Source organism: Centroberyx gerrardi, chromosome 11 (assembly GCF_048128805.1).
Source record: "Centroberyx gerrardi isolate f3 chromosome 11, fCenGer3.hap1.cur.20231027, whole genome shotgun sequence".
In the NCBI taxonomy this organism is placed as follows: domain Eukaryota; kingdom Metazoa; phylum Chordata; class Actinopteri; order Beryciformes; family Berycidae; genus Centroberyx; species Centroberyx gerrardi.
Genome location: NC_136007.1, coordinates 13,683,803 through 13,707,926, shown reverse-complemented (window position 1 = coordinate 13,707,926; position 24,124 = coordinate 13,683,803). Strand labels below are relative to the sequence as shown.

The 24,124-nt window shown below is 41.3% G+C and overlaps 2 protein-coding genes across 5 annotated transcripts in view; one reads left to right on the top strand and one right to left on the bottom strand.

Moving 5' to 3' along the window:
* The window catches only part of synj1 (synaptojanin 1), a 28,494-nt gene extending 28,009 nt beyond the window's left edge, over nt 1-485 (bottom strand). For all 3 annotated transcript variants that reach the window (XM_078286564.1, XM_078286565.1, XM_071902820.2), the window contains exon 1: nt 410-485. The gene's annotated coding sequence lies outside the window, so the exon portion shown is untranslated. The remainder of the gene's footprint in view (nt 1-409) is intronic.
* A 326-nt stretch (nt 486-811) lies between these two features.
* On the top strand, nt 812-8,469 carry LOC139914495 (lysosomal proton-coupled steroid conjugate and bile acid symporter SLC46A3). 2 transcript variants are annotated; one of them, XM_071902828.2, is made up of 6 exons: nt 812-933; nt 1,774-1,990; nt 3,923-4,805; nt 5,558-5,641; nt 5,904-6,060; nt 7,324-8,469. In XM_071902828.2, exons 2-6 carry the CDS (start codon nt 1,799-1,801, stop codon nt 7,439-7,441), a joined length of 1,434 nt encoding a protein of 477 aa, XP_071758929.2. In that variant the 5' UTR covers nt 812-933; nt 1,774-1,798; the 3' UTR covers nt 7,442-8,469. The 2 variants fall into 2 exon arrangements, with proteins under 2 accessions (XP_071758929.2, XP_071758930.2); XM_071902829.2 differs by lacking the exon at nt 812-933 and adding an exon at nt 2,846-2,954 and having other exon boundaries at nt 1,886-1,990.
* The last annotated feature ends 15,655 nt before the right edge of the window (nt 8,470-24,124 follow it).

Genomic DNA, 24,124 nt, shown 5'->3' with positions numbered 1-24,124 from the left:
CTTTAAACAGCGACAGCAGTTGACAAAGCTAACGCTAACCTACTAACTCATTTAATGTTAGCTTTTGTGTGCATGTGGTTGACAGCCTATAAAACGACGAGATAAAACCTTAAGGCGAAAAATAGCTCTCTTGTCTAACCTATGTAGCAGGTAACGTTAGCTAGCTAATCAGTAAGATAGCTTAGCTAACATTCGGTAGCTTTCTAACGAACGATATTTTGATGGTGCTGCTAGCCAGGAGTAGCTCAACGTCCGGGATGTTAAGCTGTCACCCACTGATGCATAACGATAAGCAATTTGGTGGATTAATACCAGTAAAATTGAAACTGCATTTGGAAGTCAAAGTTATTTCAAAATGATAAGCTTTATTTCAATTAACACAGAGGAAGGACATTGGATCTAGTCTTACCGTTTCCCCCGCCGGGTTTTCAGGCGGCTGTTCACTGTCACAACAAAATCCCTCCCGTAGTATTGGCAAATGGTACATTCCGACGCAAAACACTCTCTCTTCACGTTACCGTAATACCTAAAAACGATTGTTCTGTGTTTTTTTAATATGTGGTTTCAAGCAGTAACAGTACGCACATATTATACTGTTTAAAGCCAAAATCCGAGAGTAAATAATTTTAAAGGAATAAAAATACAAATCTACTCATAAAGTAATAATTAAGAGCCTGACACAGAAAGTCACAAAATGTTCTCGTCCGCATTACGCTTGATCGACAGCATCTCCGATCAAATAAACGCACGCTTGAAAGATCATTGTCCAATAGGATTACGTGAGGGGCGGGACCTCAGTATTTGACATTTCATAACACTCCCCTGCATACACATTTAAACGGACATCTAGGCAATAGAACCTCCTTGAGGCAAACACATAAATGAGCAGAATCTGTTATTGACCAAAACATGAACCGAACGGCTATCTAAAAGGTAGGTGATGTCGTTATGTGTTTTTTGCCTAAATGTGCATAGTCTAAACGTCCCAGAAGAAGAAAATGTCAGAGGCTAAGCTAATGTTATTTTCCCTTGTGTGTCACCTAAATATTGACCTGACCCGGCGGCTCACTTCTGCGACACATTTGCATGCAAGACAAGCATTAACGTTACAAATATCTTGCAATGAATTATGTGATATTCAGACTGTTAGATAATGTTGTGATTGGTGATGTAGGGTAAACTGTCATCACCAAAAGGCAAACAACCACCAGTGTAAACAAGTCAGTTAGGCTATACTTTCAGCATTAATTTATAATGCCATTTTCCCTCGTAGATCCTATCATCCTATAACCTACCTTACATCAGTTTTGTACTATTTAATGTGATGAATGCTCTGGATGTCATATGGAGAAAATGTCAGGCTAAATAAACACAGCTCTGCGAAAAGAAAAGTTGGGTAAAGTGAGTTTAGGTTGGTTTACTCTCCACAACACCTGATGATAAATGGTGATAATGTAGGATGTCATACAACAATCCTCTTAGTAAAACTATCCAATATCCTAAACTGTTCATTTAATAGTTTTTTTTTTTTGGTAAAACTAAGGTGTTACTTAGTTTTTAGTAAAATTAAGGCTCTATACCAAAAAAACAGCACTGTTAACTAGATTGATGATTGCTAGCACTAGCCTATTACTAGATGATAACTATCACTATGCTTTAAGATTTAGCTCAGATCTATATGTGTGGTTAATCAACTTGGTCTTTTTACGCTATTATCCTCTAATCATCAGCAGTGTTCACCTCTAAATATTTTCTCTTCTTTGTCTTTTTCAGGGAATTTCACAGTCCTTCATTCAAAATGAAGGGTCTCTTCCTTGTAGAGCCTATAATTGCCCTCTACGCTTTTGCCAGTTTTCTGATCTATCCTCTGGTGCAGCAATATGTTTACCGGCGACTTTGGCAGGAGCTGACAAACACCACCTATCCCATCTCTGACAACTCCTCCAGATGTGCCACCAACAGCAGCAGCAACCATTCAAACCACCATGAGGTTAGTCGTAATCACTGGGTGAATAAGAGAGCATGCATGCATTTTTTAAATAACTCAAAAGGTGTAAATGTTTTCTATACACATTGTTAATTCATGATTTTGTGCCCCCGGTGTATGTTAAAATGGATGTTATCAATTGCTTGTTTAATTTAACAAAAAAATTATATTTTTAGGCTTAGAGCAAATGTATTTTTCATTTTCTACGTGCGTAACATCTTAACAACAAACTCAAAATTGTGTTATTTCTGTTGATATATTTCATGGCATTCAAAACTGTTCCTATCTTCTGAAAAACTCTGATAAAGGGAGAGTGGGGTTATGTGTTTTTCTACACACTCTAAATCTATGTCAAGCTTGTCATATGATGATCTTAAATATTGAACTTTTTCTCATTGATTTCTTCACTGGTTATCCCCCAAAGCTAAGATTCTACCAAGTAAATTGATAGCATTTATTTCTGGTATTACTACTCTATTACAATATATGAATTAAGGTAATATGAAAGGCTGAAAAGACATACTTGTATGAATTGTACTAAATAATGAACAAATTAATTGTGCATTATTACTCATCATACCTGTACAAGTACTTGTCTATTTACTTATTTCCCAGTGCCACAAAATCAGTGATGTTACTTTTGTCCTTCACAGAAGGATTAATAGTAACATATCTCTTTACATTTGAGCTAAATTATGTCAAATGGACACTTGTACCAATATTTGGATTACATTTATAGTCAGAATAAAAAATGAGTTCGTTATGTCACAATTTATACTACTTAAACAGGATCTAGAGGGAGAGGAAAAACAAAAAATCTATAATTATGCCCCTGCTCTTCTTTGTGTTATCTGTTAGTATCCAACGTTGTAATCCATGTGACCCTGACGTGATTATTACCTTCAACATTTCTGTCATATGTTCTCTGTGTGTTCATAAAAAGAAATGGCTGACTTGGAAACAACAGGTAGGCTGACTGAAATAGCCCACGCTAACATAACGCTCTGCATAATGTTCTATGCATACTTCCAGTCTGCCACAACTATCTATCTCAACAACTATCCATGTGTGTGTTCAACTTTTACTGTCATGAAACAGCACAAACATGTCCCCAATCCCTTCTTATGCAACACAATACAGGTAAAAAAGAACCAGCTGATATCTGCTGTGCTGCCATATAGGCAATATGGGACTTGGGACTATGGTTTAATGTTTTGCAGTGTGACATCGCCCTGAACGTGTGGAAACAGACAGGCATAATAGCAACACTTCTATGATAAGATAAGCCAGTTATAGAGAGCATGTGATACTCAAAACTACACTTATTTTAAATTGTGAATGGTCCAGTGAGGATAAATAGGCCTTTACTTCACTAATTGTTCATTCACTTCCAGCACATAGGTTAAGTCTTACTAATGTCACATGTCAGCAACACACCTAGGTATGCTGTGAAAGAAAATGTATAAGAGGGATGCAGGATACATGTTTTCACTGAAAAGGGCACCAGAAAGAGGGAAGTGAGAACCAGCTTGTTGGTCTGGAAAAGCCTGTTTAATCTCAATACAGCCACACACACCTGTTGTGTTTTAGAGGCCTGGTTACCTTTTATGTTAAGAAGAAAACCCCACTCTCTTTCTTTGTTAAGACTATGGGCATTGTATCACTGTGAACATATTTTTATGCTGTATGCTTCCTCTTTTTTTACTTGTAATGAAAGTAATGAGAGTGAAGAGTCTGTTTCCCTTTTGTAAACAACTCCTTGTTTGTGCTTTCATGCTGTGTGGGTTTTACAGTCATAATATCAGATTATCTGTCATTCATTACTCATGTGTTTAACTTTGCCTTCTGAGACCTGATATTACTGATTATATCCAGACATCCAGGGACAATGGCAACTTTTTGGCTTTACTATGCTCTCTCTCGCTGTGTTTCCAGGAGGTACAGAGGCAGGCGTCCCTCTTCTCCCTTTACGCGGAGCTCTTCTCCTCGATTCCCTCGCTGGCTGTCACTCTCGTGCTGGTGGCCTACAGCGACCGGCGAGGACGCAAGATCACCATCATCATGCCTCTGATCGGCACGCTGATCTACACCCTGTCCTTCCTGATCGTGTCCTACTTCGAGCTGAACGTCTACCTGCTGATCGGTGCCTCGCTGGCCAGCTCGCTGTTCGGCGGCATTGGAACATTTCTGGGCGGCTGCTTCGCCTACATAGCGGACTTGTGCGAGGACGGGCGTCAGAAGACGCTGCGCATGGCCGGAGTGGACATGGTGATCGGTCTCCTGTCCGGGGTGGCCTCGCTGTCAACGGGCTACTTTCTAAGAGCGGCGGGCTTCAACTGGCCTTTCGTAACCTCCGCCTTGTGCCAGTGTTTCATCCTCCTCTATGCAGTGTTCATCCTGGAAGAGACGGTCAAGAGGGCTCCCGTGGATGCCGTCGCCCTGGACGGGTCTCCTCCACGCTCAGCCATGAAACAGATGGTCTACGGGATCTACCAGCTGTTTGCAGGGGCCAGCCGCACGTGCAACACTACCGTCGTCCTCCTGCTGCTCATCTTCACCACCTTCTCCTTCGCCAACGTAGGCGGGCTCTCCATGATCACACTGTATGAGCTCAACGAGCCGCTGTGCTGGAGTGAGATTCTGATTGGCTACGGCTCAGCGCTGTCCACCACTATGTTCCTGACCAGTTTCGTGGGTGTGTCATTGTTTACGTACTGCGGCGTGTCCCAGCTGCTCATCATCCTCATGGGGATCCTCTCCGTCGTCTCAGGCATGATCCTGGTGGCCTTTGCCAAGACCACCTTACAGATGTTTATAGGTGAGAAGGACACATCCATAATGATAACTGTGACTGCCTACTGCCTACATCATTAAATGTGCATTTGAGTGTCCAGTGTTAAAGCCACTCTCGAGTGACCTCACAAAAATTTCACACAAGCCTTTTACATCAGTGGTTTACAAGGCAAAGTACAAATAACATCTGACTCCTGCCAACTGAAACAGGTACAGCGGTGCATTTCTGCCCTGCTTCGCCTGTTTATATCGTTACAAATTCTGGATAGTTTGATGAGGACACTGGCAAAGGCTGAAGCTGCAAATATTTGAACCCCTTATGTCAACTATTGGGAATTGTGTGGTGAAATTGTAAACAAGTTTTGTGGTCTAAGCCTTGTCTCGTAACACTAATTAATATACCTCAGGCAGCGTTGTAAACCATTTTATATGCATGCAATATTTAACCTTGTAGGCGTAGCTGCACAAATTACTGATTGACATAGCCTTCTTTCACTATCACTTTTACATTGTTTATTGTACTGTAAGCTGATAAGAAAGTCGAATTAGTTTGAATTGTAATGTAGCCAATATCCAAATCAGAGGACTAAAACCAGCCACTTTAATACCGTTCTACTTAATTCCATAATTTCGACTTGAACTTTAAAAATGTCATCCCCTTAAACAACCATAATTTAAACATTTACTTTAATTCTGATGTATTTTACTATTTGTTGCCCTTACATTATTTTCCCTACATTATAATGTAACAAAATGTTTGTCATTTGTTGACCGCAGTGCGGGTGCCAATGCTTCTGGCTATCATGCCGTTCCCAGTTCTACGCTCCATGATGTCGAAGATCGTCTCAAAGTCTGAGCAGGGTGAGTGGGTTCAGGTCCAGACCGCTGGGCCCTACTGGAGCCACAGAGCCATGTCTCTGTGTTCATAGTATGAAGAGTCGCCTCTCCCAACCTCTTCATGAGGCACTTTAAGACAAAACACTCATAGTTACCGTCTTTCAACAAGAGGAATCTTGAAATTAAACTACTTCAGTATTATGGAAGCCTTGTCTTCCCCTTCAGTCTAACCTGTGTGTCATTTATCAGACCTTGTTTTCTCCTCTCCTGGCTGTGTTTTGTGCAGGTGCTCTGTTTGCCTGTGTGGCCTTTTTTGAGAGTCTCAGTAGCAATATATCAACCGCTGTCTTCAGCAGCGTCTACGCCGCCACGGTGGCGTGGTTCCCTGGCTTCAGCTTCCTGCTGGCTGCAGGACTCTGTGTCATCCCTATAGCCCTCCTAGGGTAAGTTCACTATGTTGCCAATGTACATAATGCAATATTAGTTAATCACATTATGATAATGTTAACTTAATCTCACTAACCGTTCACTGAAGAGTCATGCTGTCTGTTAACATCAGTCTCCACAGACTAATCTAGCCTGTGGAGAGGACTTTGCCATTTTAGGTTTATACATTTTTTATGTGATACAGCATTGATGAACTGTTCAGTAGGATACATGCAGCATTTGCCCCAGTGTTATCTATTCAAGGCTGAAATAAAACAGAAAGATTTATGCTGTGTGGATATGCTTCAGGTGTAGAGCTGTACTCTGGGTAGAGTTTCATTAGACAAATCTGTTTTTCTGCCAAGTCATTGCTTGCTAGTTGAACTATAAAAAGAGGGATGTTTTGCTTGTTTTAGACCACTGGCATTTGTCAAGAACCTTCACTTCCTCATTCCTGCATGCGTCACATCTAACCCCCCTGACTAAACTATTTCCATCTTCATGTCTAACACAAACGATGCATCTTTGTCATATAAATCTACAACTGTGTCTTTTCTTTTGTGTATTAGTCAAAATACAGAATAAAATCAATATAAATCCTCTATGCAATACAAATGGAGGAAAGGCCATGAAGGCATATGAATCTATGGTGAACTATCGACAAATGTTCTTACATCTGCTTTGTTATGCTAGACAAAATAGTGCTGAGTCAGTCTAGGGGAGGTGTAGCGTGAAAAACGATACTCCTTGAGCGACCGGTCACATGCAGTGCACCTGCAGTAACACAGTGGGTAGTTTGGAGAATAACAATGCCACTGGTTCACTGGTGTCTCAGCAGGATCACTATAAAAACAGGGCTCCTACTGTATAATCATGAAAAAGCTGGAAAAGTCCTGGAACAAAAAAATCCCTAATTTCTTTCTTTTCAACCAAGTATTTGATGTCAAGCCAGGCTATTGGTGCAGTAGATTTTGTTACCTTTGAAGGTACCCAAAAATGCAACATTTGCAGATAGACACTGACAAATTCTGGCTATGAAAAGTGTGTTTTATGTCAGTAAACTTGATTAGTACAAATGTAGTTGTAGGAAACTTTTGTAAATAATCCTGTCTCCAAAAAAGTGACTCCACCCAAGACAAGTTGACATATATGTGTGCAGAAAGAAGTAACTTGAAGCTGTCGAGAGCACAGTAGCCCAGTTTATTTTATGCACAGTTGGAGCTGGTACAGAGGCTCATGTCTCCCATGTTTCTCTTACATCCTGTTTCATGTCTCCTCAGGGTGTTGGGTCTGCGTGGGGTGGACGTTGCCAAAGAGGTCCAGGAGTCCGAGACCCTCATCTCAGGAGAGGAGGAACCTGCTGAAGATCAGAACGACAACAACGCTCTGCAGTGCTGAACCACAAAGGGATGACCAAAACCTCACCAGCACTTTCTTTGTTTGTGAAGGACATTGTACAGTACTGAGCATCAAGGCTTCACATACAAAACAACTGGAGACTCATTCCAAAAATGCTTGTATAAGCCTTTTTCAGATTGATACATTTATACACTTTAATTTAACATTCAATTTACAAGCTACAAGCTCCACACATTACACGTTACGTAGCCACAGAGGTGGGCAGATATGCGCTCCAACTTCAACTTTTATGTGCGGTTGTTATTTACACTTCCTTACATATTTTTAAATCTTTGGGGAGTTGTAGGCAAACAGGTTCTGTTGAGTAAAAAAAACTGTTAAAATTAATATGTACTAAAATGGTCACAGGCTGTACCAATGATGCCTTTAAAACTGGCTACTTTAAAAGACAGAATACAATTTATTACAAAGAAGCCTAAATTTGGCTCATTCTGTATCTGCAACAAGTTGATCTGTTACAGCTCTAGTAACATAAGTGGATTTGAGATTTTCTTTTAGCCCTGTTCCTAAATGCCTACTTTTTGTTGAAAGAATGTTAATTATATTTGAACATTTGGGTTTTTTCTACTCTGCCCACCTCTGCATATCAGCGACTCTGGGGTATTTCCTGTATTCAGTAGTAACACAGTCAGGTTAAATATTAAGCCTCTTGTATCTTGAGCTTAGTGAGGAACAGTGATGGTTTTATTCATAAGCTTTTTCTTCCAGTATATCTAAGACAGATATCTGAGGGTAAATGAGTCAGTTTTCTATGCATGGATATTAAGTGAAGTGTGCCAATTCTTGCAGGTCTTTGGTTGAGAACGATGATGTTCTCAGCTATTTATCTTACCTCAAAATGCTTTTGACTGTGAAATTGCTTACCTTCAAGATAACTGGATTTTTTTTTTTTTTTTTACAGTTTTAGTGTGAATTTTAATTTGAAAAATGTTTGCTTTCAATCTTTATGTGAATTGATTCAGGTCAGTTGGACTTTTTCATTACAGGTTATCTTTGTCTCTTTGTCATTTCTTTTTTTTGTTCAGTGTTTGGGTGTCTTCAGTAAGAGCTCCAAAGGTACATGTTTGTAAGAAGTGAAGCTATGCATTGCACCCTATCATGAATTTAATTGTCAACAATATACCGCAAAAGCAAAACGTTTTATTATATTTCCTTAAGATTTTGCTTTGCACACTTGACAAAATATAAAATTTATATGCATTTCATCTACTAAGAACCACATAGTGTCTAAATGCAACTGGCAAAGTGAGGTAAATCCTGTTCATAGCATACGTGTGTATAACTGATAACTGTTTGAACAAGAACATGGAATGAACTAAACTGCCAAGCAAGAAAACCAAAAAGGGAAGTAAGGGGTTTCTAAAAGGCACCCATGGGTGGGAAGCCTTAGTTATTGCTGTTGAGGAGAGAGAGCATATAGTCAGCAATCAGTTTCCCCACTTTAAAATTGCATGGGCAAGTCTCTCTGCTGCTTGCTGAAAAGCATCACTATGGAGACGTATGTGCTGTCTCTTCAACAGCAATATCTCCAATTAAGTATTGGCAAGGACGTTCCCCTGGCAAGCATAGGTGTTTTTGAAACCCTATATCCTGATAGGAAAGCCATCTCATGCATTAGAATTAGAATTGAGGTACCAGGCTTACACAGACAATAAAGGAAAACAGTTTCATATCGCTTTCAACCGTGACCACCACAGGGCAAGCATGATTATTGGACAAATTGGTTTTGGATAGTTAAACTTTGAGGATTCAGGGTCAAATCAAGTTTCAACATTACAAGACAAAAGCAGCTGATTGACGACTGACGGGAATGAGTCCACTTTTGAGCTTTAAATCCTTGGTGGGTTTGTAGGTAAGCAGGATGAGCACAGCCCTCTGCAGACAAAGTGCATCGGGTTCATTCTGCTGGAAAACTCCCATCAACCCCCTCAGAATGCCAGGATCAGCACTTTTCCTATACTTAATCTTTAACAAAAAAACATACACTTTGGAGTTACGTACATATGTCAAGAATTCATGACTGCATCCACTTCCAAGCCAACTTCACTTTAACAGTACATTTGACCTTAATACAGTAGATTTTTATTGACCCAACCAATCAATATCTTCAACTGATTAACCTATCAGTGGAAACAAAATGTAATGAAGCAGTGAAGGAAATCCTGCTTTGGTGGGAACGACATTTTATTATAAACTATTTTACTAAAAATTATTTGGTTAAATAATTTTTGTGTCATTTTCTTAGGTGGGCTGAAAGCTATTGGAGTTGCTTCAGGGTTTCTGTGGGTCGGGATTCAAAATGTTTTCAATGGGTTCCCACCTGGCAATCCCAAAACTGTCCTCCCGTGACTCATAGTATACTACTTTATTTAAATGAGGCTAAATCCATGGGAAATAATACATTTACTCACTTAAAGTCTCGGGCTGAAAAGATTTGAGAATGTCTGGACTAGGAATGAATAAGACTGTTTGAGGAACCTTGCTGTTATTTCTATATTGACCACTAGGTGTCACTCTTGATCCAGATTTTGAGCCTGACCGCTGATACTGACATGCTGTACACCTACAGTATGCTTGGCCCACATTATGGTGTTTTTTAAAGCCCTATAAGGCTCAAACAATCAGCAGTTGTGGACATGGCAATGAAGGAAAGATGTTGAGATTGTTTTTTTTTTTTTTTGTTTCTTTTCCTCTATTTCTGTTCTTTTGTAAGTGGTGAAATCATTAAAAACAAAACATAAAACAAAAACAACTCTGCAGAATCATTCAATTAAAAAAAATGATCACAATCACAATTGGTTTTTTCCTTAGCTATCTCAACAATCTAACTGTCCTCTTCCTCCTGTACATTCCTCTTCATTATACATGCCAAAGGGTAGATCATGCAGATTGAGAAGTTTTGTCCTTAACTGTAGATTGCATGCTTTACCTTACAGAGGGGCTATTGATGCCTCTAAGGCCATCCATAACAAGCTCTATAAAAGATAAGGTCACGCTTAGTTATGTTGTTAGTACAGCCATGATTTTATTTAATGGTCTTTAAGAGCTGTCTCCACACAATGTCATGGTCCCCAATGCAGGAAAAGTGGCTGATTTATGAGCAGAACATAAAGAATCGCAATCTGAATCATTTAAATCAGTGATTCTTTTTCATATCAAGGACAGATAATTAACATTAGGGCCACAGCCCCCCATTTGATGAGAATTTGTCTCTTGGACCCAAATCTGAGAATATTTTCATTGTTAGATATGATTTTGTCCAGAAAACCATGACTATCTGTATTGGATATAGAGAGATAACAACGGAACTATGATCAAAATAGTCATTCTACATTCTTTAATTGTGTTAACTTCTTGTAAATTAAATAATGGTGAAATTTAACAATTCATCAATTTGCTGGGGACCCCCTGGAACCCCCTCAAGGACCCCCTGGTGGTCCCCGGACCCCACGTTGAGAACCACTGACTTAAATCACCAAGTGCAATCAATGCACAGGTATTTATGTTGGTGACAAAGTCCTGTACATTATTTTTATTTGTTGATTTAAGAAAAAAAAACTACACCATCACATAAAGACCCTAATTTATTTTAAAAAATCATCATGTCTGCCCTTGTTTCCACTAATATACGTATGCAGCCTTCAGTTTTTACCCGACACTGTTCCTCATCCGCTTACCGTCTCACAGCCCTCAGTCGTTTTATTGGATTTTCCTGTACTGGCTTTCCAAAGTTCCCACCTCCCGTCTTTGTCCTCCGCGAAGAGAGGAGGGGTGTATTTGTGTGTACACGCATGTATGTGAGCGTATTTTTCTTAGACCCACCCTGTCTCTGGGAGAGATTTGAGATTCAAGTCAAAATGTGTATGCATGCAAGTGTGTGTGTGTGTGTGTGTGTGTGTGTTTTATAGATGATGAATGGTCATCAGAAATCCTGGCTGAGCTCCCATCAGATTGCATGGCTGCTTAGTTAGTGGGCCATGGGATTAGTGTGGAAACGGACAAACATGTTACCACTGTGTGCCACCACAAAAGATGGATGAGATGTTTTTGAGAAGGATGCATGACGACCCATGTAATATAATTCCCTCATGTGAATCTGCACTGAATATGCAAACACCACATCAAACCAGATTACACATGATGCATCACAGACTATAGTTTTTTAGCTCTGTTTGTTGTGCTGCTCCGTCGGCACAGTGATTCTATCCGTTAAAGTGAGCTGTGTTGAAGGTTGTTGCATCAAATCCCCTCGTGACTCACACAGGAGGAGGGGAAATCCCCATCAGAATGCAACAGACAGACACAGGCTGTGAAAAAGGTATAAAGCATGATGAAAGTATGGATGCGCTTGTACAAGATAAAGACTGAGCCAGTTCAGTCTGAAAACTCCTGTTGCAAGTTCTCACGATTCACTATTGTTGTAAAGCTCCTTGCTCTTGAGGGAGAAAACTCTTCTTGCTGGTTTTGAATGTTGTTAAGAAAAACAGTGGACAGGCTGGTGAAAGTGTGTGTGTGTTTTCCCTTTTTTTTCTACGTGTAGATGGCATGCTGAATTGGCTCGATGCACGGAAACCCAAATAACGTCTGATCATTCATAATGTGCAGTTATTTGATTTCCATCCTCAACTCCTGAGAATCGTGACTGCAACTTAATTGCAAGGTAATGTTGACACTGAGCGTGAATTAAGCTTAGCGCTGGAGGTTACATGGGGGATAATGTGTAGCAGGGCCTGCTTGGCACCGAACATGAGGTTTTCTGGTTAAATAAGAGATTGAGGTGTGGTGAGCAGTGACGATATAGGTTGCTGTGAGGAGACAGTTTCCCAGGGGTAACAAGCTATCAGGGGGATGGTGGCGTGTGTGTGTGTGTGTCTGGTATGCTTGGGGTCGTTGTGGATTAAAGGGAACTTTGAGTGAGTACGGTTGCGTATGGAGGCAGGGGGATCGGGGGTCTTTGGTTTCTGGTTTCCAAACTGGCTGAATCAGCAGCACCATCATCCGCACCACACCACATCACATCACCGACTCGCCTTCTCTGATGTTGATCCAGCAAGTTGTTAACAGTCCTCTCTTTATCTCAACCTTCTGCTCTCCGGGTCTAGATAATTTACTATAATATATAAACCCATTTGAGGTGGTTTGCGTGACTCAAGCTAAGGGTGAAGTAGGAGGACTACCCACATTCAATTGATTTGATTATCCGAGGGTGATTTGATCGCACCAGGATTCTCTGCTGGCATATATTTGAATTCTCAGTTTTCATAAACAGTATAATAGTACTGAGTTACTCTGATCAAGAAGGTTTTAACTAGATTGGTACGGTGACAATACATTTGAATGCGGTTTGATCGTCAAATACAAACAGAGTATTTCCTTTCTTAAACTTTATTAACCCAGGACAGATTTCGCTGACCACATCGGCTGTTTTTCAGCATTTCTCACAACTTCACCCTCTTTCAGTTGCATTCACACTTGGAAACTCCCTGTTACAACTACAGTCTTCTACAGCTGGCGACAAAGCAGCTCCATTGCAGGTTAAGCACCTCGCTCAAAGACACCTTGACAGTAGCTGAGGGAGAGGAGAGCGCTATTGACACACTTACCCTATTTTCCCAGGCTGTTTGTGAACTTTCCAGTCACAAGCCTGCTTCTCTAGTCCCAATATAGCCTAGAACTTGCTATAACTTGCTCTTGTGCCTCAACTGGGACTGTAGTAGTGGTCAAGCACTGGTCCATTTTAATGCATGTTTGTGTGTGTAAGCGTGCATGCATATACAGGAATTCACAGAGATAAATTGTGATAGATCTACAGTCCCAGACAAATATTGAACTCTTCACAATACCTTCACATACAGTGTATATGGTATTTTTTATGGAAACTCAAAGCTGGATAGAGTTAGAGCAAAAGTTTAGCCAAGACTAAGACAACCATTTCTGTGTATTCTTTTCTGTTTGGTGGCTCAAATGAGAAGAGAAGAAAGGCCATTGGCTCCCCTGCTGTCATCTAAACCATCAGCTGGAAGTCATTCATTCTTTTTTTTTCTCTTCCACCCCTTTTTCCTCCTCCAAAGGTCATGCTGCTGTGTTGGTTTTTCCCTCCTGGCAGGCCTGCCATGTGCTGCGGATGGTGTGTGTGTGTGTGTGTGTGTGTTTTCGCTGGTGCTCTGATAGAAAGCCCACATGCCGTGTGTTTGTGTGTTCGTACGTTTTTGTGTTTGTATGTGACGTGTGTGTGTGATGTCTGTGCGTGATGTGTGCGTGTGTTTGCGTGTGCACGTGTGTGTGTGTTTAGCTGCAAGTTTGTCAGAGGTCCAGCGCTCTGTCCCTGACCCATAATTACTGCCATTCCCTGCAGTGTTTTTTCTATGAAGGGTTATAATCACTTGTCGTAGGTTGCTACTGAACAAAACACACATTCCTCCTTGCATCTTCACTTCACTTTTGGAGTATTCAACTTTCCCCTCATTCCTACTGTTCTGTTCTCACTCTTCCTTGATTTATCCGTTCATATCACTGAGATCATCTTTTATCTCTGCTTCTTGCTGTCATACTCTGAATCATGTTGCTTTGTCCTCTGATCCACTCCTTCCATCCGTGTCTTCTCCCTTTCTTTAATGGGAATAATGCCTTTTTCCCATGATCCCATGCCCGTTCCCTATTAGCTCCTCCACGTAGTCCTCGTTTTCTCGCCACCACTTCACTTAAGAGAATTGACTGGCTTTTTATGATCTGTTTCAAATATAGATCTGTGACCGCCGTTATTGGCACACGCCTCAACCGCAGACCCCCTCTCCTCTCCTTGTCCTCCGCCCCTCCATCTCCACCCCTCCCTCCAGCCATGCTTTAGACTCTAGAAGTGGTTTTACAGTCGAATCGCCACCTCCCCCACTCTGCCTATCTCCATGTCTCATGCCGCTTCCTCTGCACACACACACACACACACACACACACACAGTCTCAGTCAGCCAACTGTCAGTACTGTCGCTCAGCTACTTCATGGCCTTTTGAAGTGCTATCACACTACACAGCCAGATGGATACTGTCACTTTCACAGGCATGAAAGATGCAGTGGTATTCACACACACACACACACACACACACACACACACGCACACAAACATTGGTCTGTCATTGGTGATTGATAACAATGTTAGGGAGCAAACTGAAATACTGTAGACTATAAAACCCTGATTTTCTGATGCTTTATTGATCCCCGAAGGCGAAATTACAGAACAGCGCCATGCCAGCGCTGATGCTTGCTGTTATGAGAGATTGAATCATTTGAAAGATGGTCTCCCTAATCACCATGCCACCCTGCTGATACCAATATGATTATGTTTTGGTGTTGTGTGAAGCCTGTGAACGTCAGCTGTGCAGAGCAGCATTCCTATCTTTAGTCACGTCGTCTGCTGGAGAGTCTGAGTCTTAAAGGACGACAACCCCCATCTCTCTGGAGCGGCGGCAGAGGAAAAGGTCACTGTGTCAATCAATAGGCTGTTCTCCATTCGCCTGGTTCTGCTTCGGTGGCTCCGACTAGTCAGCCTTCTGCTCAGTAGCCGCTAATCAGAGTGGGATGGAAAGAAGACGGCTTGACTGTAATGGGTGCGCTTGATATATGATATATTTTAACCAGGTTCAGTGTTCAGCCTCTTTCAAGGGATTATATTACTCATCATTCTGACGCTGCAATTGTCATCATTATCTTTGTCATGGATTTCTTTAAATTATCATCATCATTATCATCATCGTCATCATCATCATATTCATCATCGTCAATATCCGAAATAGACAAGCCCAGATTCTTCATTCTTTGGTCTCTGTTCTCTTTTCTTCAGTCTCACTTGGCCTCGTTTAGGTTTTATTGTCTCCTAGGGTCCATTAACAACACCACTTGTCTTAAGTGGGTTCACACTAATTGCATTTGGTGGGGGTCTGCTCTTAAACACACACACACACACACACACACACTGTATATACAGACTTAGAATGGTATCTCTGGTCAAATCAGAAGCTCGGCACATTACATTCGCTCTAACATTACAGTAGCCACAGAGGCAGTAAACCTACTGTTGGGGCGCGCTGGCAAACAGTAAGCCAGCGCAGCGCGGAGTGACGTGAGAGTTCACAGCGAGATGTGTATTTATCAGATTTTCTCTGGCCCAGCCCAGGCCTCTGTTCTGCCAGTGAGCTCATTTTTACAGCCTGCTGGTGGCTAAGTCTGGTTTTCACTGCTCTATTAATAGGCATTTTCATTTCAGTCTGCATTAGCGTGGTTTCCGCAGCACTCACTAGTGTCAGGTTTCTGATTATGACCTTAGAGTGGAAATTGTCAGTATTGTAATGTTTGTGTTGGTAGAGGCAAAACAAAATCAGTAGGCACGAGATATACAGTATCAAGCGATTATCTTCTATGAGAAATTCAATACTCCAGTATATCATAACATGGCTGACATACATTTAGTCTCTGTATCACACTACATATAAGCAAACAAACTCATGAATGGCTGCTAATATCATATGTCACACAATGAAATCAAGTAAGACCATGCTAAGCCCCCCCATGCTTTACATACGCTACAGTCATTGCTTTACACATGTCCACCAGAGGCAAAGAATGTGGGAAATTGTAATTTTAAATTCATTATTTTACTTCGCTATCTCTTAAATAACTTCCAATTAACACAGAAAACAATAGATTTTGTGCTTTTCTGAGGCTATCCTCGCTGTTTGTTGTTAAGAGAGATTCTAGCTGGACTGTTTGTTGTCAAGAGCATTTCTAGAAATATTGTATCCTCCATCGCAGCTTAGCCTGGTGTCAAAAGTTCCACAACCAACTGTCACTGACTCCTTAAATATTATTGTTTTACTTTCATTTATCTGAATTAAGCAAATCCCTGGACATTTAACAATGGAGTCACATGATACGGCCGGGCTACGGTTTAATGAAGGTGGTTATTTGAGATGTACTGTATTTTGTCTATCAGCCAACTGCCATGAACCCCAACAGGAGAGAGGAAAGGCTCCGTCAGATTTGGTAGGACGGTGGTAGACGGGTGGGGGTTGGGGTGGCGGGTGGGGGTGGGGGTTGAGGAGAGGATACAGGGATATTAGGGTGAATTTATTGTCCATGTAGACCCAAGGGAGTTCTCCTTCTCCCCTCTCTTCCTTTCCAGCAACAAGAGAGGAGGGAAGCTGGGAGGGAAAACAGCGCCCAGTGTGAGAAGCCACTGAAACGGCCTTGAGCCTCTCTTTGTTCGGACTGTCATCTGCAGGAGGGAAAGACTATGACAGAAACCTCCTGGTGTGTGTAAACCTTGTACTCCTCTGTAGCAGGGGCAGTCGCTGGGACAGATTGCCTTCCTACCAGCGGGGGAAAGTCTCAGGCCACAGATACTATCCCAAGGGCTATTTTGCCCTTATCTTCTTTTCAGATGTCTCTTCTGCCAGCTGTTAAGACTTATGTGTGTCTACTGGAACACTGCTAACATCTGTCTCATGTCTTCCTGTGATTGATGTCAGCCATGTGAGTGATATCAGCAAAATCACACACACACATATGAACACATGCATGTACATGAGAACACACATACACGCAGACAACCAGACATGCACACACACACACACACACACACTCCTAGCACACCAAAGCCTTTCTGATTATTCCCCTTCAATCCAAGCTCCTATGTTTATTTGCAATAGTTGGGATTCACACATAAATAATGTTGGTAATAAATCATCTGAGACATGCATCAAAAAGCAGAATGCACTCAAACAGTGTACACTAAACAATGACTGTTGAACATCCAAATCCAATTTGTTCGGAGATGAGTAAATCTATTTGTGAAATAGCCAGCTTTGGAGAAGTGTTGACAACTACAGAGATCATTGCCAAGAAGGCCACACACACTGTGCAGGGTGAAAATGTTTTTTTTAATTCACTCATTCATTCATTCATTCATTCATTCATAATGTCCAAAGTATTTACAGAATAGAAAAATATGGATCACGCTGAATTGTGCCCTTTTATTTACCTCAGAGCTGTTCAAATGAATAATAACGGTCTTGTCCTTTGGTTTGCGATTCCTTTTGGAGGGATAAAAGCGTCAGATGAAGCCGTAGGTGTGGTGAAAGGATAAAACAGATCATATGAAAAAAACAACGTCTCTGCCTGGAAAATGACTAGCACTTTCCTTCAGAACGGTGATTAAACTTTGTCGGCACTTCTTGGTGTTTAGGCTGGCTGCTGGACAAAATAAATGCAAATCCCCCAGCCAATCAGAATCGTGTATTTTGTTGTCTAGTTGTAGAGCTAAAAAACCTGAAAGATCATTTAACTTTTGCAGCCATAACAATGCCCCATAATGTCAGTCACTCTCTCCTCTGAAACTTACACATAGTCACCAAGTCCCTCATGCACCAGCTTGATACACTGTATACTGTATATATATATATATATATATATAGTGTTCAGTTTGTCTGGATGATGCCAAGCTAAACAGATGACAGATGGTGTTTCATTGTGGGATGCAGGAGAGGAAACCACTGGTCAAATACCAATCTATGTCAGTCTCCCAGCAGTATATGGTCAGACAACGGGTTCAAGAATACTCTCTAAAACCACAGACACACACGCGCGCATCCATGCAGCCGCAAACACACACACACACACACACACACACACACACACACACACACACACGCACACAAACGCATTGGCACTCTCAGTCTTCTCTAGGATTGTCTGCCTCCCTGATTCTCATTGCCCTTACTGTTGTATTCCAGGACAATATTTTCCTTTCCTTTCCCTACAAGGAAGAAAATGGAGCTGCAGGTTTCCTTCGGTCTACCCTGCACCTGGAGAGATACACACTCTGCCAAGATGTTTCCTGGATCTGAGCTGGAACATGCTAGCCGCCACGCTGGGGGGTCAAACTGCATGCTTTAAGCAGGACAATTTTATCCTTTTCTTCCGCCACTCTCACTGATAAAATGGAAAAGACCCCTCCGGAGAAAGCCAAGCGATCTCAATCATAAACTAAAATAAAAAAATCCTGATAAAATGTATGTGATCTGACCTTTTTCAGATTTTCTTTGTTGGGGAAAATTATCTTGGGGATTTCCACCAATTACGGTGAAATATTTTGCCCTAAAAGAATCTGGCTCCATGTCAGTTATAGACTTTACACGTGCTGCCACTTTAAAAAGTGAACTTATTTGACCCAAATTATCTGGCGGTGGACCCCGTCGTCTTACCAGTACCAGATGCAGCGTTTGTGATACAGTTTGCATGGCGCTGACTGTGATGTTTAGCAGTGATGCAGAATGGAGAGGCTGCTCTTCATTTGACCTTATTGATTCTCTCTTTATCAGCCTGGCCGACTTATATCTACTGTTTAGTGATGCTTTGGAGTAAGACGGGAGACGGAGAAGGGTAGGCTAATACAATGCAGCACGCTGGCAGAATGTAAAAACAGGCCTCTTCATCCTCCAGCAATGCATACAGTAAAAGGGAGAGAGAAAAGGGGAAAGACAAAGGGAAGAGACAAAAAAAGGGAGCGACAGGGAGAAAAAGAGAGGGAGACAGAGAAAAAATGAGACAGAGAGAGAGAGAGAGAGAGACTTTTACTCCCACTTAGCACATTCCATGGCGATACGTTGACCAGTGTGCTTTTAATCATTAGATCTCGCTGTCGTGCCAAACTCTCCATAAGGGAAGGGAAGGTCAGGTTAGCCAGGATAGAAAAGAAAAGCACTTCATGCCTTTGGTTTTTCCATTCCCTCTGCAGCACAATGGTAACGGTTTCATAAAATCAGCATTCCCCATCTTTACAAAAAAAAAAAAATCTTGAAAGTTTTGGAGCCGTGAACCCTTTGGTCCCCAGGCCAGTTCTGCAGAGGGACCGCGACACTATTGTTCTCTCAGATTTATGGACAATATGTCATCGACAGCCCAGCCTAAATATTTCCTTCCAGTTGGTGACTGTGCCTGGGTGAGCTCTCTCACCGGCTCAGCAGGCCTTGACTACATTATGCTAGACTCTACTCTACCAGTCAAAAGTTTGGACACACCTGATTGAATGTACTGTGTTTTTCATTATCTTAAAGACATTTTGATCTAAAGGCTTATGTTTAAATGCTTGAAATTTGTTTCTTAGACAAATATAAATAGTGAAGTTGATGCCTATGTATGATTTTTTTTCCAAAGCCTTTGCCTTTCCATCAAGGCAAAGGGTGGCTACTTTAAAGAATCTAAAATATAAGATAGTTTTGATTTGTTTAACACTTTTGAGGTCACTGCATAATTCCATTTGTGTTATTTCATAGTTTTACTATTATTTTAAAATGTGAAAAATAGTAAAAATAAAGAAAAATGTGGTGTGCCCAAACTTTTGACTGGTAGTGTAAATGGGCTGTTTTCTAAGTTATATGCATGTGTATTAAGCAAATCCCAGCAAACATTTCTCACGTTGACAAGCTACAACAACCTGTATGAATAAAATATCTTTCTCATGAATTTTTACCGTACCATACTATCATGATGTAAAGATGTTGTGCTCGCATGTTACCATCCGTCAAATGCCTGCTGGAATATGTTAAGTGCATATTGTCTTAGCAGAAACATTCTTTGTCCATGACCATTTGTAAAAATTTCCCTGTGTGCGTCAGTGTTCATGCGTGTATGCATCTGTGTGTATCCGTATATGTGTTTATAGAGGCTCTTTCGTGCGTGCACATGACCCTTGAAATACCCGAGGGAGTAAGTTTAGCAGGCAGCGAGTGTTTTAAACGGTAGTCAAGTCTTTGATGAGGTCTGCTACTGCCCTGTGTATTTTAAGCAAAAAAAATCCCAATGCCAAGCAGCTAACCAGCATGTTGCACATCGGCTATAAGCGCACATTTTGTAAATTACAGCTTATACATAGAGCTCTGTTAAACGCTAACACTTTCTCTGATGCAGCGTAATGGGAAGCAGACAGCTGGGGACAACCCTGCAGACACACACACACACACACACACACACACACACACACACACACAGACAAACACACATAAATGCATAGTGGACAAGGTCTACTGAGGTCAGCAGTGTTCGTATAGGATGTCCTGTTTATGTCACCCTAAGGATGAGGATGGAGTTATAGGAGGGAAGACACAGCTGGAGCTGGGTAAGTGTGTGACTTTGATCCTGACTACAGAAAACTATCAGCCTTTCTCCTGTTTGTTTGTTGGAAACCCCTGGCAACCCGCAAATTCCCCATTCACAGTTATCTCTCCAGTGTCAGGCTGACACCAAACATAGGACAATGTAATTCAAAGCTAGCTCGAGGTTTGCACAAACAAACTAATGACACACAAATGAGAAGAAAGAACGCGTTATTAAATATCAATACAGTTTTCGCTGGGGTCTTCTCTGCTCTTCTGGTCCAGATTAGATGTGTCTTTAATCAATTCAGGGTGAAATAAAATGAGGCACAACCGAAAGAATAAGCAAAGCCTGAAAAGTCTCCAGTTCACTGAGAATGGGCTTAACAGCCAGTGGAGTTTTTGTTGAGATAAGAAGCCCCTGACCCACAGGGAATGAAACCTTGACTGTCTGAGTTCACAAGCCTGGTTTTCTGCTGCTCTGATGAGTCCCTTGCTCGGTCCAACATGTTGGAATTTGGAGAAAGGAAAACCGAAACCTTGTGCTTTCTCTGATCATATTTATTCAATTCATGGTGTAAATATCTGTGAAGGTATGTATTGGCATCGTTGATAATGCAAAGTGGAACAGTCCTGCTTTCTCCATATGATAAATGTTGAAAAGTATCTGGATTGGGAATTTGACTGCAGAGGATGAACTTTTCCAGACCTTCTGGTCCTGTACAAAATAAGGGAAATGATAGAATGAGGTGAAGGAGACAGAATAAAGAGATGCTGAGTCCATGGTGTATGCATGTTTAAACCCCCAGTCTGCAATTGCAGTATGACAACCCCTTATGAAACACCGAAACCTCCACTCTCTAGTTGATGGACTGAGTTTAGATAGAAAAGCTAGCAGTATGTAAAAGCATAAGATGAGTAAAAACAGACCTGTGTTTTGACATATGCAGTTGCATGAGTTGAGATGGGCTATGGAATTTGCAAAAAAGCTTTTTTTTTCAGTGTTGAAGTCAAACTCGAATGATGAATAATTCATGCCAACATACCCAAACAAATTCTAGGTTGGGGTTTTTAAGTGCTCATACTGATGTCTGAGCTTCATCTGTGGAAATATGCACATATGTCAAAACACCCAAAAGGCTGCGGCACAGCAAGGTAAACTCACTTTTATCAATCTTTGAGGATAAGAAGATTTGAGAGGATTTTGCCTTTGAGCTACTGTGTGAGTTGTGAAGGTTTCAGGGCGGGGCTGCTGAGCCGTGACACTTGGAGAGACTGCCTTAAAGGCTGCTATGTGTAGCATTTTTAAAAATCAATATATCAATGTCAGAGTAATTGGTGTAATTACCGTAAACAAATGAGACCATGGTTGAGATAATTGGTAGTCTCTATCTCACACCAGTTGTATTGTTAGCGCTAGTGTTTCTCAAAATGACCAAATTTTCCATAAACCCTGTTTCTTCCTTTCACAAAGAGGGTCTTTGTTTCTTTGGTCAAAGGTTTTCTCTTTTGTTTTACTGAAGAGGATAAACATGTTGGATAAGTAAGTTGATTTTTCCATGGGTCTTTCTCTTGTTCCACCATCTACTATTGTGAGAAACTCAGGAAGCTTTAGCTCTGTTTGTGCTGAGAAAACAGCACCCTCTTCCTGGTTTGTACAGTAAAGCAATCTCCCTTTGTGCCATAAAGCAATACAGCAGGTTTCTAGTCAAATCCGACCCAGTGGTGCACAATGTAAAATGCAGTGTAGCGACGGATAGAGGCTGCCAATCTTCTCTGTAATGGTCTTGTTTGTTAATTGTAATTATACTAATGTTACACAATTAGGTTTCTCTGATAAAGCACTCAAAGTCCCTTACAAAAAATAGTCAAATTTAATTGTAGTATACTACTAAAGCTATGTATTAGCTTTGGTGAACTATTAGTTTACTTTAAGTGTACTGTTTTGTTACTTAAATTGGCCCACTTTTTAGTTTATAAAAGTGTACTTGTAGGTATACTTTAAGTTAACTTTAAGGTTTTATCTGTATACATTTAGTATACTTGAGGTAGTCTCACAAGTAAAGTGTACAAAGGTATATTTGAACTTCTTGTGACTTACAGTATCATTTAAAGTACAAGTAAGCCTAAGTATACTATTCTCAGTACCTTTTGCAAAAATGTAAAAAAAATAAAAAAATAAAAAAGTATTCAACAAGTCTTAGTAAGTACAAGTACAAGCAGTAGTATATTATCTTTATGTAAACCTTTTGCAAGAACAACAAAATGATACTCTCTTAGTTTTAAAGAAGTATACTAAGTGACAGAGAATCAGGAGACAGAAAGAAGGAGAGGTGGACAAAGAAAGGTTGGGAGGGTAAATGAGGACACAGGAGTAAGGTAATGTAGGAACAGACAACTAGAGGGTGGGGAGGGGTTCGCGGGCCAGACGAATGAAGACGACGAGAATCTGAAGATGATACTGTCGCTACAATGAAAACCACCTGCAAAATGAAAATCACTGAGGCAACTGAATCTTCTCCGTAGCCTGGGACTGATCACGCTGTCCTCGGGGACGTTATATTTTCTCCACTGAATCAGCTCCAAATTAGACTCTCTCACACCAGCAGACAGATAAACAACAGAAAACCAAAATCGTATCCAAATGACACTGCCGTACATTAACAGACACACGCACACACACACACAAAATGCACGCATGCAGACGCAAAGACACGCACACTCACACACACACGTGCACCTGCATACACACACACACACAGAACACAACATTCACAAAGTATGTTTTTTGGCACATTTCTGATTGCGTCCCTCAAGGTTTTCTAGACTCATTGCTCATTTGCCTCCTATCAAGTACACTTCAAAATCTTCTCTCTCTCTCTCTCTCTCTCTCCCTCTCTCTCTGTCTCTCCCTCTCTCTCGCTCTCTCTCTCCACCCACCCACCAGTTTAATTGCCCTCAGAGAACCACCACATCAGAGGGCTACAGATCCTGCAGCATTAGCCAGAACTGAGACAATGCTGGCGAATTCAGCAGTGTGACAGATGGACAGAATGAAAGAAAGAACAAGAGGAGCCACAAGACATATGAAAGGGCCTCGTAAAAATCACAGCCTCCTGCCATCTTTATTGGGCCGCAATCATCACGGCGGCCGAATAAAAGCACGGATGCCCGGTCAATCTTCTCGAGGAATACCGTGGCATTCAGGGAAATGGTTTGTATTATTCGTCCAAATTGATTGACATAAAATACTGTGAAATATTACTTTGTATTCTTTCAGCGAACAAGAACGCCTGTGTTCAGTGGTGCGAGTTTTATGGCCGCTCCGTCTAGCGCTGAACACCTGGACCACACTACGAGGTGCTTGAACATTCGTCTTCTGAGACCATCATCAAAGCTGCTCCAATAAGCGCGCCTCCAGCCGTGGATCTAATGGCGTACAAATGAGAAGGCCTGCTAAGCTTCCTCTCACACCCTCAACCCCACATGGCACCCATATTTCCCTTCACACACACACAC

Excerpts from the sequence above, each read along its gene's own strand:
- LOC139914495 (XM_071902828.2), top strand. The coding sequence starts at position 1,799 with ATGAAGGGTCTCTTCCTTGTAGAGCCTATAATTGCCCTCTACGCTTTT. Across the intron at positions 1,991-3,922 it reads ACCATTCAAACCACCATGAG|GAGGTACAGAGGCAGGCGTC; the intron begins GTTAGTCGTAAT and ends CTGTGTTTCCAG. Across the intron at positions 4,806-5,557 it reads CACCTTACAGATGTTTATAG|TGCGGGTGCCAATGCTTCTG; the intron begins GTGAGAAGGACA and ends TGTTGACCGCAG.